At 34.4% G+C, this 13,405-nt stretch overlaps 1 protein-coding gene across 3 annotated transcripts in view; it reads right to left on the bottom strand.

Annotated features, from left to right (window-relative positions):
• Positions 1 to 126: 126 nt before the first annotated feature.
• LOC144972861 (poly(A)-specific ribonuclease PARN-like) overlaps positions 127 to 13,405 on the bottom strand; it is a 56,408-nt gene continuing 43,129 nt past the window's right edge. For 2 of the 3 annotated variants that reach the window (XM_078914603.1, XM_078914604.1), the window contains 7 exons: positions 13,284 to 13,339; positions 11,608 to 11,694; positions 10,082 to 10,156; positions 7,194 to 7,416; positions 5,977 to 6,143; positions 3,706 to 3,836; positions 127 to 359 (listed from right to left, as the gene is read on the bottom strand). In XM_078914603.1, coding sequence (XP_078770729.1) covers positions 3,727 to 3,836; positions 5,977 to 6,143; positions 7,194 to 7,416; positions 10,082 to 10,156; positions 11,608 to 11,694; positions 13,284 to 13,339 — 718 coding nt within the window. In that variant the 3' untranslated portion in view covers positions 127 to 359; positions 3,706 to 3,726. The remainder of the gene's footprint in view (positions 360 to 3,705; positions 3,837 to 5,976; positions 6,144 to 7,193; positions 7,417 to 10,081; positions 10,157 to 11,607; positions 11,695 to 13,283; positions 13,340 to 13,405) is intronic. The other variant, XM_078914605.1, reaches the window with a different exon arrangement.

The raw sequence follows: 13,405 nt of genomic DNA, 5'->3' as shown, positions 1-13,405 counted from the left end.
GTCAACATTTCGGAATGATCTAGTTCTTACATTGTTCAAGGAACATTCAGCGATCAATGTTAAGATGTTTCAAAATTGATTTCAAAATTCTATTAAAGTATAAAAAATTAGAAAACGATGACAATGTTTGGTTTTGGTTTGCTTTATTTTGGACATATGGACAACATTATAATTCAAGTATCATGTAGCTACCAAGTTTCATAAATCGACACCTCTCAGTGAGCGCAATGCCAATCAAAAGACAATAATACTGGAGGGGAACACAGGCAAGGGTTACCATGTGTCTGGTTCCTCAAATAATTGAAAATTATTTGATGAGTCTTTTTGATTAGATGACAATTCTTTTTTTGCAGCATCATCTGAAAGAGAGGAAGAAAAAAAGCTTACAAAATGTAAATTTTGACATAGAGATTTTTGAAAAATGTGACACTCCGTCTCAATGTGGTATTATGTCGGGATGCACTAAGTGATGGACATTGAATTCATTGTCACTAAAATGGAAACTTGGGGATAGTTTCTATTCATCATGGTGGAGAATAGATCCAATTTCTAACATTGCCAAATACTAAAATGTTTGTATTTCTTATCATTTTCATTGTAGATTCACTTTTCAGGGTTCAATTCATCCCAGCAAAATACCGTTTTGACGATGGCTTACAAATGTAGCAAACTTCTATAAAATTCAGTGCCCTATGTCTAAGAGCCTGGTGTCCTGGAAGCATGACACACATGAGATTTCGTCACATTGCCTCGAAAAAATCCACAAGACCCTAGTTGCTCATGATTTATATTTACTGATCTCAGAAATGGTGAATGTGATCCAAAAATATTTTGTTTTGATAAAAATATCATTTAAAAGTTATTTATAAATGCTAGCCTCGTTTGAGTTGACATCTCTTGCATTATAGTGGAGTAATCAAACAGGAAACTGGATCAGATCTTAAGAGCAATGTATTCATGTGTTTAGTCTGAGACCAGTCAAAATCGCATTCCGACTCGGGCACAGTGTCCTCAGCATGAGGGAAATAATAGATGGATCTGATAAATAAAAATCTCAAACTGGCAGATTGGTATGAATTATAAAATACTCCTCTTGAGGGCTCTACGGAGAGTATTATAAGACAACGATAGCGCTACCTGCACAAGGGTGGATAATAAGTCTCCTATAATCCATTGGCAAGATTGTGATCATGTAGCATCAGAAGTGGACAGTAAAATCTTATGGAACTTTAGACCTGTCACACTTCAAACATGATCATAAATATGACCAGCCGGCCTAAAAACTACATCATGGTCTGTGAAATTTTAACATAAAATATGACTTGAAAAAAAAATTAAGTTCTTCACATTTTAGAAACTACAGCTATAGTCTTTGATATAAAATATATAAAATTAACTCAAGTTTCAAATTTTTTTTTAAACTGAAAAATTAACATTTTAGCATCTAATCCACACTACCAAACTGAATTGAGGCGATGAGGCACATATTTCCTTACTCCTTAATCTACAGGGTGTCCATAAAGTCTGGTACATGGTAATAGTACAAATTCCTCTCTAAAAACCCGACCTTATTCAATTTGGGATGTAATGAATTGAATTTTAACAACACATGACTTCTTCTTCAGTGAAGAAAAGTATCTTTCAGCCAAATCTCCACAGCCTTTGGCATTAATAAATAAAGAAAAATATAAAGTGAAATATTACATGAGCTAAGAGTTTGAGGACACCTGGTATTTAAACCTATAATGAACATTGCAATGTATGTGAATAATTCAAAATTTGATGCAAGGATCTCCCCCTCTTCATAGTGGTTGATAGCAGGGGTAATTGTAATTTAATAAGCAAACAGTTAGTAGCAGTGCTCGAAAATGGTTATTTAAAAAAAAAAATCGGTTAGGTAGACCCTGGGAGTATATGGAGCAAAAAAAAAAAAAAAAAAGGGGGGGGGGGGGGGGGGTAAATAATTGGTTAATGACATCTAGCTACAATAAGGGCAAAGATATTGATGAAATGCACTAATAGTGAACATTTCACTAAGGAGACAAACAACAACAAAAACATTTATTTTGAACAGCTTCGTGAAATAAGTGCTCAAACAAACACCATTGTTTGTGACAAACTACAATGTTAATATCGCCTCTTGTAAACAATCTAAAAAGAGATGTATGATACAAATTACAAAAACGTATCTATTTTCCTCGAATGGAAGACCTTGTAACTGGTCAGACATGCTGCCATTTATATGAGCTGTATCTTTTCAGGTTTTTCTTTTGCATCAGTATCTTCTATTTAAAATATAAAACAATCTAATAATAATAATAATAATAATAATAATAATAATAATAATAATAATAATAATAATAATAATAATAATAATATAATTAATAATAATAATAATAATAATATAATAATAATAATATAATAATCTTTAATGTCCGAATAGGCAATTATTGTTAGGTTACAGCTCTTGTAATAGGGAAAAAAAGTAATTAAAATAGTAGTAAATATGATGATAATAATACTGATAGTAATACTGATAGTAATGATGATAATAATAAAATAATAATAGTACAACTATACTACTACTACTACTACTACTACTATCTACTACTACTACTACTACTACTACTACTACTAATAATAATAATAATAATAATAATAATAATAATAATAATAAGAAGAAGAAGAAGAAGAAGAAGATGAAGAAGAAAAAGAAGAAGATGAAGTACCTTCTATTAAAAAAAAAAACAATCCAGCTTACTCTCATATTTTAGTTTTAATATGTTCAATGTTTCATTGCAATAAGAGATAGAATTCACCCCCCAAATTTTTTTTTCTAAATCAGCGGGTAACTTCCGTAGTGTAATGATAGCAATATTGACCAAGCATCAGGAGGTCCAAGGTCTGAAGTCTTGGGACGATTTTTTTGTATTTTTTTTTCTGCTTTGCCTGCACTGTGACATAAGCACTATTTCATATTTTTATCTTACACCAATTCCACACCTCAAACCTTTCTCTTGAATATCATTACTGTCTGTACTGGAGTTGAAAATATCTCTAAGTTAAGCAGTGATGTTTAAAAAAAAAATGCTCTTTCTTATTTGCTAAAAATTTTAATGTTTGTTTTTAAGGGTTTAACAGTACTTACGATACATTTAGGTCATATCAACACCAGTAAAAGGAAAGAAAATGGGATGGTCAACAGATTTTAGATTTACAATTAAAGCTCCAAAGAAAAAGCAAGACAAAGGGAAATTGGTTCAAATAGGGAACAGATGTAGATTCCAAAAGCACGCTACAGTTGTACAGTTTAAGATCACCTAAAAGTCTTATCTGGACACCAGGACAAGATTCCACTCAGAGGAATACACTCAAATATTTACAAGATACATTCAAAACAAAACATATAACTCTCAGCACAGAGAGAGATAATTTACAAGTAGGTACAAGGAAAAAAATATCACCTCCTAAAATGAACACTATACATTTGACTGTTTCCCTCCCAGCCAAGGACTCTGGCAAGGGTCAAGATATTCCATTCAAAGACAAAGACAGAAAGCAACTCAGAAAAAGGGGGAGAGAAGACACAGCAAGTGACCTCCTGTCCACCATGGGAGGTCAAAGGGCCCCGTCCAGTTACTAAGTTGTGTTGTTTATCAATTTATTGCTTTCACGAATTCCTAAGACAAGTGGGCTGGCAATTACCATTCAACAATCAGGAATCTGTTAACGGCTGGCATCAGCACTGCTCAAGCAATGAGTTAAAAATAACTCAATCCCATGCATTGAAACACACAAATATACACAGAATAAAGTAAACACTCGGCTGACAGGAGCTGTGGACCGGAAAAGGATTGGGAAAGGTTGAATATAATACAATACTACAAGGAGCATTTTAGACTCAAAGCTCAGTCAGCCATTAACAAAACAATACACGAAAACTCCCGACTTTGAAGACTTGACATTATCTATATCAATGGCTTAAAAAAGATTTGAGCCCAAAATGCCCATTACCATATGTAAATAAAATGGGATGTCCTCGTGTAAGCTTGTTTGTTTTGTTAGTTTTACTTCATTTGCCATTTTTTGGATCCTTACAGAATACAATTTGCTTTCATGAAATTAATGTATTCTGGAGTAAGCCATAAAATGTACTCTGGAGTAAGCCAACATTTGTATTTGTAGATATTTGTAGATATTTTTGGAGATGTTTGCAATTTTTAAAAGACAAATTGATAAATTTGGTTTATTCAAAGACAAATTTGAATACAAACAAATAGCGCAGTGTTCTTGTTGTGCACTTTAAAATTTGAAATCCGCACAAAATCTCCTTACCCCCTCCTTAGAAAAAAAAAAATTAACTTTAAATAAAAAAAAATATGTTTGAGTTTTTGTGTGTTTTAATGTGTGTGAAGTGCTGGCTGTGTTGCAGGCAAAAAAACACTTGAACTATGTTGAGTAAAGTAGTCCATCAGGCCTATGGAGCCAGAGTTGATCTCGGTTTCCATAGTGTGAAACGAATAATATCAATTGCATGCTATCCTTTGATTAGGATGTTAGTCTATTGCAAAGTATTTTCCACCAAATCTAACAAACCCAGCTACCTAATCATTGCTGGGTAAAGAGGGGGAATCGGAAAATAATCCTGACTTCACCCGGGATCAATCTCGGTCCCCTTTGCATGTGAAGTGAGTGCTTTACAAATGAGCTATCAGGACCCCCTATACTGTTTTACCTGCACATTAAAGGTTCAAATTGATTGTAAAATGTTTATATTTAAAGATATGACTAAAAAATCTTATCAGGAAGACCTCATATGGATGTTTGTGTATGTGTGAGTGTTATAACTGTAACATCATGCAAGATCATGAAGGGGGAATGGGGGAGGGAGAGATAGAGAAAGAGAGAGACAGGGGTGGGGGTGGGGGGATAGGATTATATTACGATATTATGATAGATCATTCCTCGAGTTGTTTTTTTTTCCCTCTCCCAAGTAGCTACATAATAATAATAATAATAATAATAATAATAATAATAATAATAATAATAATAATAATAATAATAATAATAATAATAATAATAATAAATCAATAATAATAATAATAATAAAAATAATAATAATAATAATAATAATAATAATAATAATAATAATAATAATAATAATAAAATAATAATAATAATAATAATAATAATAATAATAATAATAATAATAATAATAATAATAATAATAATAATAATAATAATAATAATAATAATAATAATAATAATAATAATGTATAACACTTGTATAGAGCACTTTCAAAATTATATAATGTTCAATGCGCTTTACGTTGTTATAAATGAAAAATAAATGCATTTCTTGTGTTACAACCCGCATATACACACACACACACACACGCACGCACATAAAAGTAAGTACTGTTACAAGCCACATACACAATTGAATATTCACACATAGTTATAAACATATAAAACTATAATATGTCTAAGATTATAAAAATAGGCAGATATGAAGATGAAATGTTTTAATTTGGATTAAAAATAATTAACAGCTGGTTATTTCAATATTCAATTCTAACATATTCAATGTTATTTGTAACAATTAATTTGTAATGCTCTGTCATCAATGGTAACAGTAATATCAATTGCAAATTTCCAAAGATAGATACATTTATGCTATCTTAGACAAATTTAATCTATTTAATTTTATCTTAATCTTTTAATAGCATAACAGTATGAGGTATAAAACAATTGTAAACCTCTTCTATTTCTTGAGGCTGTTATTTTTAATTTTTGTTCAATAAATATATGCACACACAGCCAATGTACCATCACAATATAAAGTATTAGACGATTGAAATTTGTATCAATTATAAATAACGCTCTGTTAGTTATGAAATTTTGTTAGTTTTGGAGGTTGTTATTGTCATTTTTGCTCAACAAAAACAAACACACATTACAAAGAAGACAATTTACCTGTCCATGATTTTTTCCTTCCATTCTTTAATTCTGCCAATTCTGATCTGTCCACTGGCACCCCAATTTCTTCTTCTTCCTCTTCCTCTTCTTGTTGATTGTTTGCCATCTTTCTGATCTCCTCTGCTTTCTCATCCTCCTCCGGTATGGACGGGTAGGGGGTGGCTCTGGCATAAATAAGAGCAGTGATTGTAGTGCAAATGCTATTAATAGCTCAATTGCAGAGATGGATAAAGGGGTAAAAAAGAAAATCCTTGACTTGATAAAAACTAATCTCATTGCTTTGAGTGTTGAGGGAAATGTCTGCCAAGTGAGTTCTCAATTCTTTGCTTTTAAAAAATGTTTTACAGCGCTTACACTATTCAAATTTCGCTGATGGGAAAATATTCATTTCTACTGTACCTTATCGTTGAAGAGCTAATAGGCTCACTTATGATTGAATTTTATTAAAAAATCCATTCATAGTTAAGATTTAACCATCAAACAATTAGTGGGATAGTGCCAGATGAAAACAGAGAATAAAAAGTCACGGTGTCATTGCCAAACTCAGGATTCAATTGACATGACACCCTCTGCCTGGCTGAGAAAGAGTGAGAGAATAGCAAGAGGTTGCACTAGCAACACATCGTGTGGCTGGATGACTCAGTGGCTAGTGCGACTGCTCGCTGTTCTCTCTCTCTCTCTCAGCCAGGCGGAGGGTGTCGCGTCAAATGGATACTGAGTATGGCACTGTCCTGTGACGTTTTATTCTCTATTTTCTTTTGCGGCTATGTGGTCTAGTGGTATGACACTCGCTTTCAGATCAGAAGGTCCTGGGTTCGAGCCTCATGCTCGGCGCATAGTGGAGTCCTTGGAAAAGGCTGTTTACTTACATTCTCTCACCGTACTCAGGTGTAAAATGAGTACCTGGCCATTAACAGCAGTGTCTTTGTCCGAAAAACTGTAATATCTCCTAACATGCAGCATATCCCGTCCTACATGTTATATGTTGCTGTTGACCAAGGCGCCCTTGTAAAGCGCTTTGAGCACATTTTAGTTGATATTGCGCTATATAAAAGCTCTTTTTTTTTCTTCGCACTTCTCCATACCCTATTTTTCTCATCATTATTGATACAAGTGCCGGCTCCACACTTTTTTCTGAATTAGTGGGATAGAGTTCTACCAAAACTGTGAATGTTTCAGTGTATTACATTTAGACAAGAGAGATAATTACTCACTCTTTGGTTAAAGACTTTCTTGGTAATTTAGTTGGGGGATAGGCTATGTCTGCGGGGGAAGACCTCCTCTTTACACCAGCAGTTGGACCACTTTGTGTGGGTGTTGCATGGGTTGATGCATATGTGCTGTCAATGGTCTTTGATTTCAACTGCATCATGAGGCGATGGGAGGCGTATGTGATGATTTGATATGACAATGCACTCTGGCAAAGACCTTGAATGACTGAGGATGAAATATGGAGAAGAAGAAGAATCAAATAAATGGCAGCTCTTTAAAAGACATGATATATTTCAAATGTCTTATAGAATACAATAAATCCTCCTTATGACACCATTACAAAAAATGGTAGTTAACTATATGGGAATGGAGCCGTTTCCTATGAAACTCCAAAGGGCTAATAACTCTCCCTGCTAGCTAAATATGCGAGGTCAATGTAGGTTAACTGGTATCAGCGGTACCCAATTGATTCAATTATGGATATTTACCTTATAAGTTTGGCTTAATTAGCCGGAATAATATCAGGGTCTCCTTAATTGTATTGAATTTATTTGAGAGCTCAGCTAATTTATCCTTCTACACATTTGTCATTCCTGTGACTACGGTTCTCTTTACATATTGCCAGATATGTATCTAAAAATAGATGCCATTTCTGTGTTGCTAAATAAAATTGTTTCCTTAGACTTATTCTCAAATTTGTAAATTCTATAATATTTACCAATTAATATTCAGTAGGGGATCATGACACCTCAGTTGGTAGAACACTTGCTTCACAAGCAAAGGGACTGAGATATCGATCCCCGATGCAGTCGGAATTTTTTAACTTCCCCCTATCCACCCAGGAGTGATTGGGTAGCTGGATCTGTTTGATCTGGCAGAAAGCACTTTGCAATAAACTAGTGTTCTATCCAAAGGGTAGCATGCAATTGCTATTGTCCATTTATCGCTATAGAAACTGGGATAAACTCCAGCTCCATAGGCCTAATTTTCATTCCTAATAATATTGTCTCTATTGTACTGTCGAAACAAGACTATTTAAGTATACCCATCTATCATGAAAGTAACTTTAGACACCATTCCCTCAAAACCTACACAATACACATTGTACTTTCTTAGCACTGCTTTCCACCATGGGTTCTAGTTATTCTCTTCTTCTTCTTGTAATTATTATTATTATTATTATTATTATTATTATTATCATTATTATTATTATTATCATCATCATCATCATTATTATTATTATTATTATCATCATTAATTTGGATCACTTTATTCTTTAAAAAAATAGTTTGGACATCAAATTAATATCACAACATGAAAGCAAACTCTTTTAGTTAGGATGGGCTTTAAGTCCATGACACAATCTTGACTAAGAATTATGAGTTTGAAAGTGCCAATAACCAAGGAACTTATATGATACAATTCAGGCGATAATTGTCAAAAGAAATCTTTAAGGCAACATACATGTTCTCCAAAAACATTGATCAACATTTTGTTTTGTTTGTTTTTAAGGGTTTTACGGCGCTTGCAACACATTAAGGTCATATCAGCGCCAGTAAAAAGGAAGAAAATGGGATAGTAAAAAGTTCTAGAACTACAATTAAAGCACAAAAGAAAAGGTAAGACAAAGGGGAATTGGTTCAAATAGGCAACAGATGTAGATTCCAAGAGCACACCGCCAAAGTACTTAGTTTGAGATCACCTAAAAGTCTCATCCAGACACAAGCACAGGTCCCAACTAAAAGGAATACACTCAAATGTTTACCAATCATATAATATAATATGTAAACTAAACATAATACAATGCATAACAGAGAGATGATTTACAAGGAAAAAAATATCATCTCCCAAAACTATAACTATACATTCGACTGTTTCCCTCCCAGCCAAGGAACTCCGACAAGGATCAGGACAAAACTATGAAATCTCATTCCAAGATAATGACAGGAAACAATTGGAAAACGGGTATGGGGGATAGAAGACACAGCATGTACCTCCCTGCCCACTATGGGAGGTCAGGATCCCCACCCAGTTGATCAACATTCATAATAAAATAAATTTTAAAAAAAATAAATTAAAACAAAAAAAATCAAATTTAGTCATTGGCAGGCTTTAGAGAAACAAGGTCCAGGAAACACTATAAAATCTGTTAGAGTCAAATGGCTACAGAATGCAATATATGCAAAACTAAAAACTATTATATTACATAGCAAAGAGATGACTTATTTACAAGAGGAAAAAAAAAAGAAAAAAAAAGGAACAATACATTTGACTGCCTCCCTCTCGGCTAAGGTTCCCTGTCAGGACCAGGAAAAAATGAGCAATGCCAATCAAGAACAAAGAAGAGAGCAACATAGATAGGGAAAAGTGATATAGAGTGATATATATAAGTGACTTCCTCACCCAACCCAGAAGGTCAGAAGACCTCACCCAAATTGTTAGTTCTAAAACCACTGAATTGATATTGGTCTCCTGAAGTATTTAAAGAAAATAGTATCAATCATGGCACCTGACCACCTGATCAAATCAACCCTTGCTTTGCTTGTGGCGTGAGTGAAAACTTTTAATTACAATTAATAACTATGCTATAATTAACAATGGACTACCGATTCCCCCTGACCACCACCTTTCTCATCCACTGATTGACCTCGATGAGCGGGTTGAGTTGACAAAGTTCTGAAATGCTGCTCGGTGGAGAGTACTTTGCGATAGACTAGCATCCTATCTGAAGGACAGCTAGCAATTGCTATTATCTATGTCACTCTAAAGAAACTGGGATAAATCCTAGCTCCATGGGCCTCATGGCTCTAAAGAATAACTCTGTGATGTTTGCATTATGTAGCTGACCTGTAGTTTGCAATGTTCACTTATAATCACTTTAATTATGCACCTTTCTTGGCATTGTCCTTATTCATGACACCAACATATGCAGTTGTACTTGTAAGCCAAGAAATTTGAATGTGTCCTGCAGAAAGACAAAACAGAATTAATTTAATTCAAAACAAAGCAGTGCATGCATTGTTTTGTTATTTTGAGTAGATAATTTTCTTCAGTGTTTCTGTGCATCTAGTGATGGTGTATGTGTATATGTATGCGTTTATGTATATATGTATGTGTGTGTTATTTGTACATATGTTTGTATGTGTGTGTTAATTGTACATGTGTTTGTATGTGTGTATGTTATTTGTATATGTGTTTGTGTGAGAGAGTGAGTGAGTGAGAGAGAGAGACCGAGAGAGGTTTAGAGAGGAGGAAAAAAAAAAAAAAACAAAAAAAGGGGGGGGGGGGGGGGGGGGGGGAGAAGAAGAGAAGAGAGGGAGGGAGAGGAGAGGGGAGAGAGAGAGAGAGGAGAGAGAGAGAGAGAGAGAGAGAGGAGAGAGGAGAGAGGAAGAGAGAGAGAAGAGAGAGAGAGAGAGAGAGGAGAGAGAGAGAGAGAGAGAGAGAGAGAGAGAGGAGAGAGAGAGAGAGAGAGAGAGGAGAGAGAGGAGAGAGAGAGAGAGAGAGAGAGAGAGAGAGAGAGAGAGAGAGAGGAGAGAGAGAGAGAGAGAGAGAGAGAGAGAGAGAGAGAGAGAGAGAGAGAGAGAGAGAGAGAGAGAGAGAGAGAGAGAGAGAAGAGAGAGAGAGAGAGAGAGAGAGAGGGGAGAGAGAGAGAGAGAGAGAGAGAGAGAGAGAGAGAGAGAGAGAGAGAGAGAGAGAGAGAGAGAGAGAGAGAGAGAGAGAGAGAGAGAGAGAGAGAGAGGAGAGGAGAGAGAGAGAGAGAGAGAGAGAGGAGAGAGAGAGAGAGGAGAGAGAGAGAGAGAGAGAGAGGAGAGAGAGAGAGAGAGAGAGAGAGGGAGAGAGAGAGAGAGAGAGAGAGAGAGAGAGAGAGAGAGAGAGAGAGAGAGAGAGAGAGAGAGAGAGAGAGAGAGAGAGAGATTTCTAAAATATGTGTGGGAACAAAAAAAACCCCAAAAAACTCCATTTTTATCATCTCTTCCCCTCCCCTCATATTTTTATAATATGTAAAAATATATTTACTACTATTTAAAAATAAACAAAACATCAATGTTTTTAAATAAAAGGACACAAACTATTGTAAATATGCTCATCTATAAAGTAAGATTCGCATATTTATTAAAATAATTTTTGCTGGCCTGCTTCCTTATATCGTAAATTATCTGCCCTCCAGAATTTCATAAAAAGTAGCAAATGACCACAAAGAAACCTTAGGAGTTTCTCTTTATATAGTACCAAAACAGAAGAAAAAAAATGGAAGAAGCACTCTCTAAAATCATTGGATTTATTAACAACTTGGCAACTCTGTAACACCTGATATTATGATTCTGGAAAATTTAAAATGGGTTGCAGGTATGTTACAACAAAGATGGTATAAGGTTTGTCATATTTAGGTACACTAGGAATTTTAACTGAACTCACCATATGGTTCAAATAGCTGATACAAATCTGTGGCTCTCCACTCCTCAGGGAATGTTATATGGAAGACATTATCTCTACAAGGGTCCACTGAAAGTTTGAAATAAACGGTTTAAAAGCTAATAACTGATCCAATACAGTGACTTAATTCTGCTGAGATGATGGTATGTTTGTTTGTTTGTTTTTAAGGGTTTTACTACGTTTGTGACAAATTTCGGTCATTTCAGTAAAAAGGAAGAAAATGTGATGGTAAAAAGATCCGTGATTCACAATTAAAAACACACAAGAGAAATAATACAAAGGGACTGGATCAAATGGGGAACAGATGTAGATTCCAAGAGCATACTATCAATGTACTTAGTTTGAGAACCCCGAAAAGTCTCATCCAGACACAAGCACCGTATCCCACAAAGAGGAACACATTCAAATGCTTACATTATACATTCCGAACTACAAATATAACTATTCGTACAGAGAGTTGATTGACAAGGAAAAAGAATATCATCTCCCAAAACTTTAACTATACATTTGACCGTTCCCTCCCAGCCAAGGACTCTGACAAGGGAAAGGACAAAACCAAGGAATCTCATAAAACAGATATAGGGGTATTGAAGACACAGTAAGAGATCTCCCTGCCCACTACGGGATGTCAGGAACCCCACCCAAGAGATGATGGTATATAATAATATGCCCTGGAAAGAAAAAGGCTGTGGATTTTAACCCAGTGGAGGCACTTAGATCTTTCCTCAAGACTTGAAAATGTTATATGTTCAATAAAGATCCTTAGCAGGATGACATTAAAACATAAAAGCTCCATAATTGCTTGAAAAAGGTGTTAAACTTAGCAACTTTTGAAAAGTCTGAAAGATAGAAAATAGTGAATATTTCCAAAATATGAAATTTTGTGAAATTACATGACAGGGCTGATGATTAAATCCACCTGTTAGGAGCCTTTTATGTACTAGTACTTTAAAATATGTCACAGATAGAATCAGGTACTGTTTGACATCCTAGTTGAGGGAGGTAATGGGTGTTAAGTCCAAACTCAAAAGCACAAACCAGGGCCCATCAATCAGTGGTCAAACTATACAGTACTTAACTTTGTTATAAATGACATCTTACTGTAAAGACAACAACATGACTAAAAATAACAATGAGGTTAGTCGCTATTTTATCAATTTTGCTTATGTTTACAATTTGCAGACCTGCCAAGCCTCATTGAGAATTTTCCTTAAGATAAATCTCGTGGAAAAATTTATTTGCGACAGAATAAAATTTGATGAAAAACCTAACTGCACAAATTTGCTATCTTAATTCAACTGTCATTTCAATTCCTTGAATAAGACCTTATCATTTACCGATTAAGAAGGTTATATGCAATTTTTATTGATAAATTGAGGCAGCCTATTGTGGCAAGAGAAACAAAAAGGACAAAATTTTCGATCATCGACAAAATGAAATGTTTACACTACAAATGTCAATGCTTATGACAAATTATATTCTTTCTTTTTAATTTTTTCTTTTATTTTTGGTCAGTTACAATTGTATAAAAATCCTTGGTAGGGTAAAGAGAGACATTACTTAGTGAATTTCCTGAAATTTTCTTGAGATTGGTAACTCTGCAGAATATGTTAAGCAGTAAATTCACTTCTGACACAATATTTAAACATATAATTTACCATCAGGTCCTGCCAGATTTACATAGGGTATGTCGATGACCCGCATCATAAACAACCTATACATAAAAAAAGGGAAATAATAAAATTAATGTTTAAAAATGATTAATTTGATGATTACATAA

The sequence above is a fragment of the Berghia stephanieae genome, chromosome 5 (assembly GCF_034508935.2).
Source record: "Berghia stephanieae isolate SIO BIC M18660-M18661 chromosome 5, UCSD_Bste_1.3, whole genome shotgun sequence".
Taxonomy (NCBI): Eukaryota; Metazoa; Mollusca; class Gastropoda; order Nudibranchia; family Aeolidiidae; genus Berghia; species Berghia stephanieae.
The sequence above is the reverse complement of the archived record's forward strand: the minus strand, read 5'-3'. Positions and strand labels throughout refer to the sequence as shown.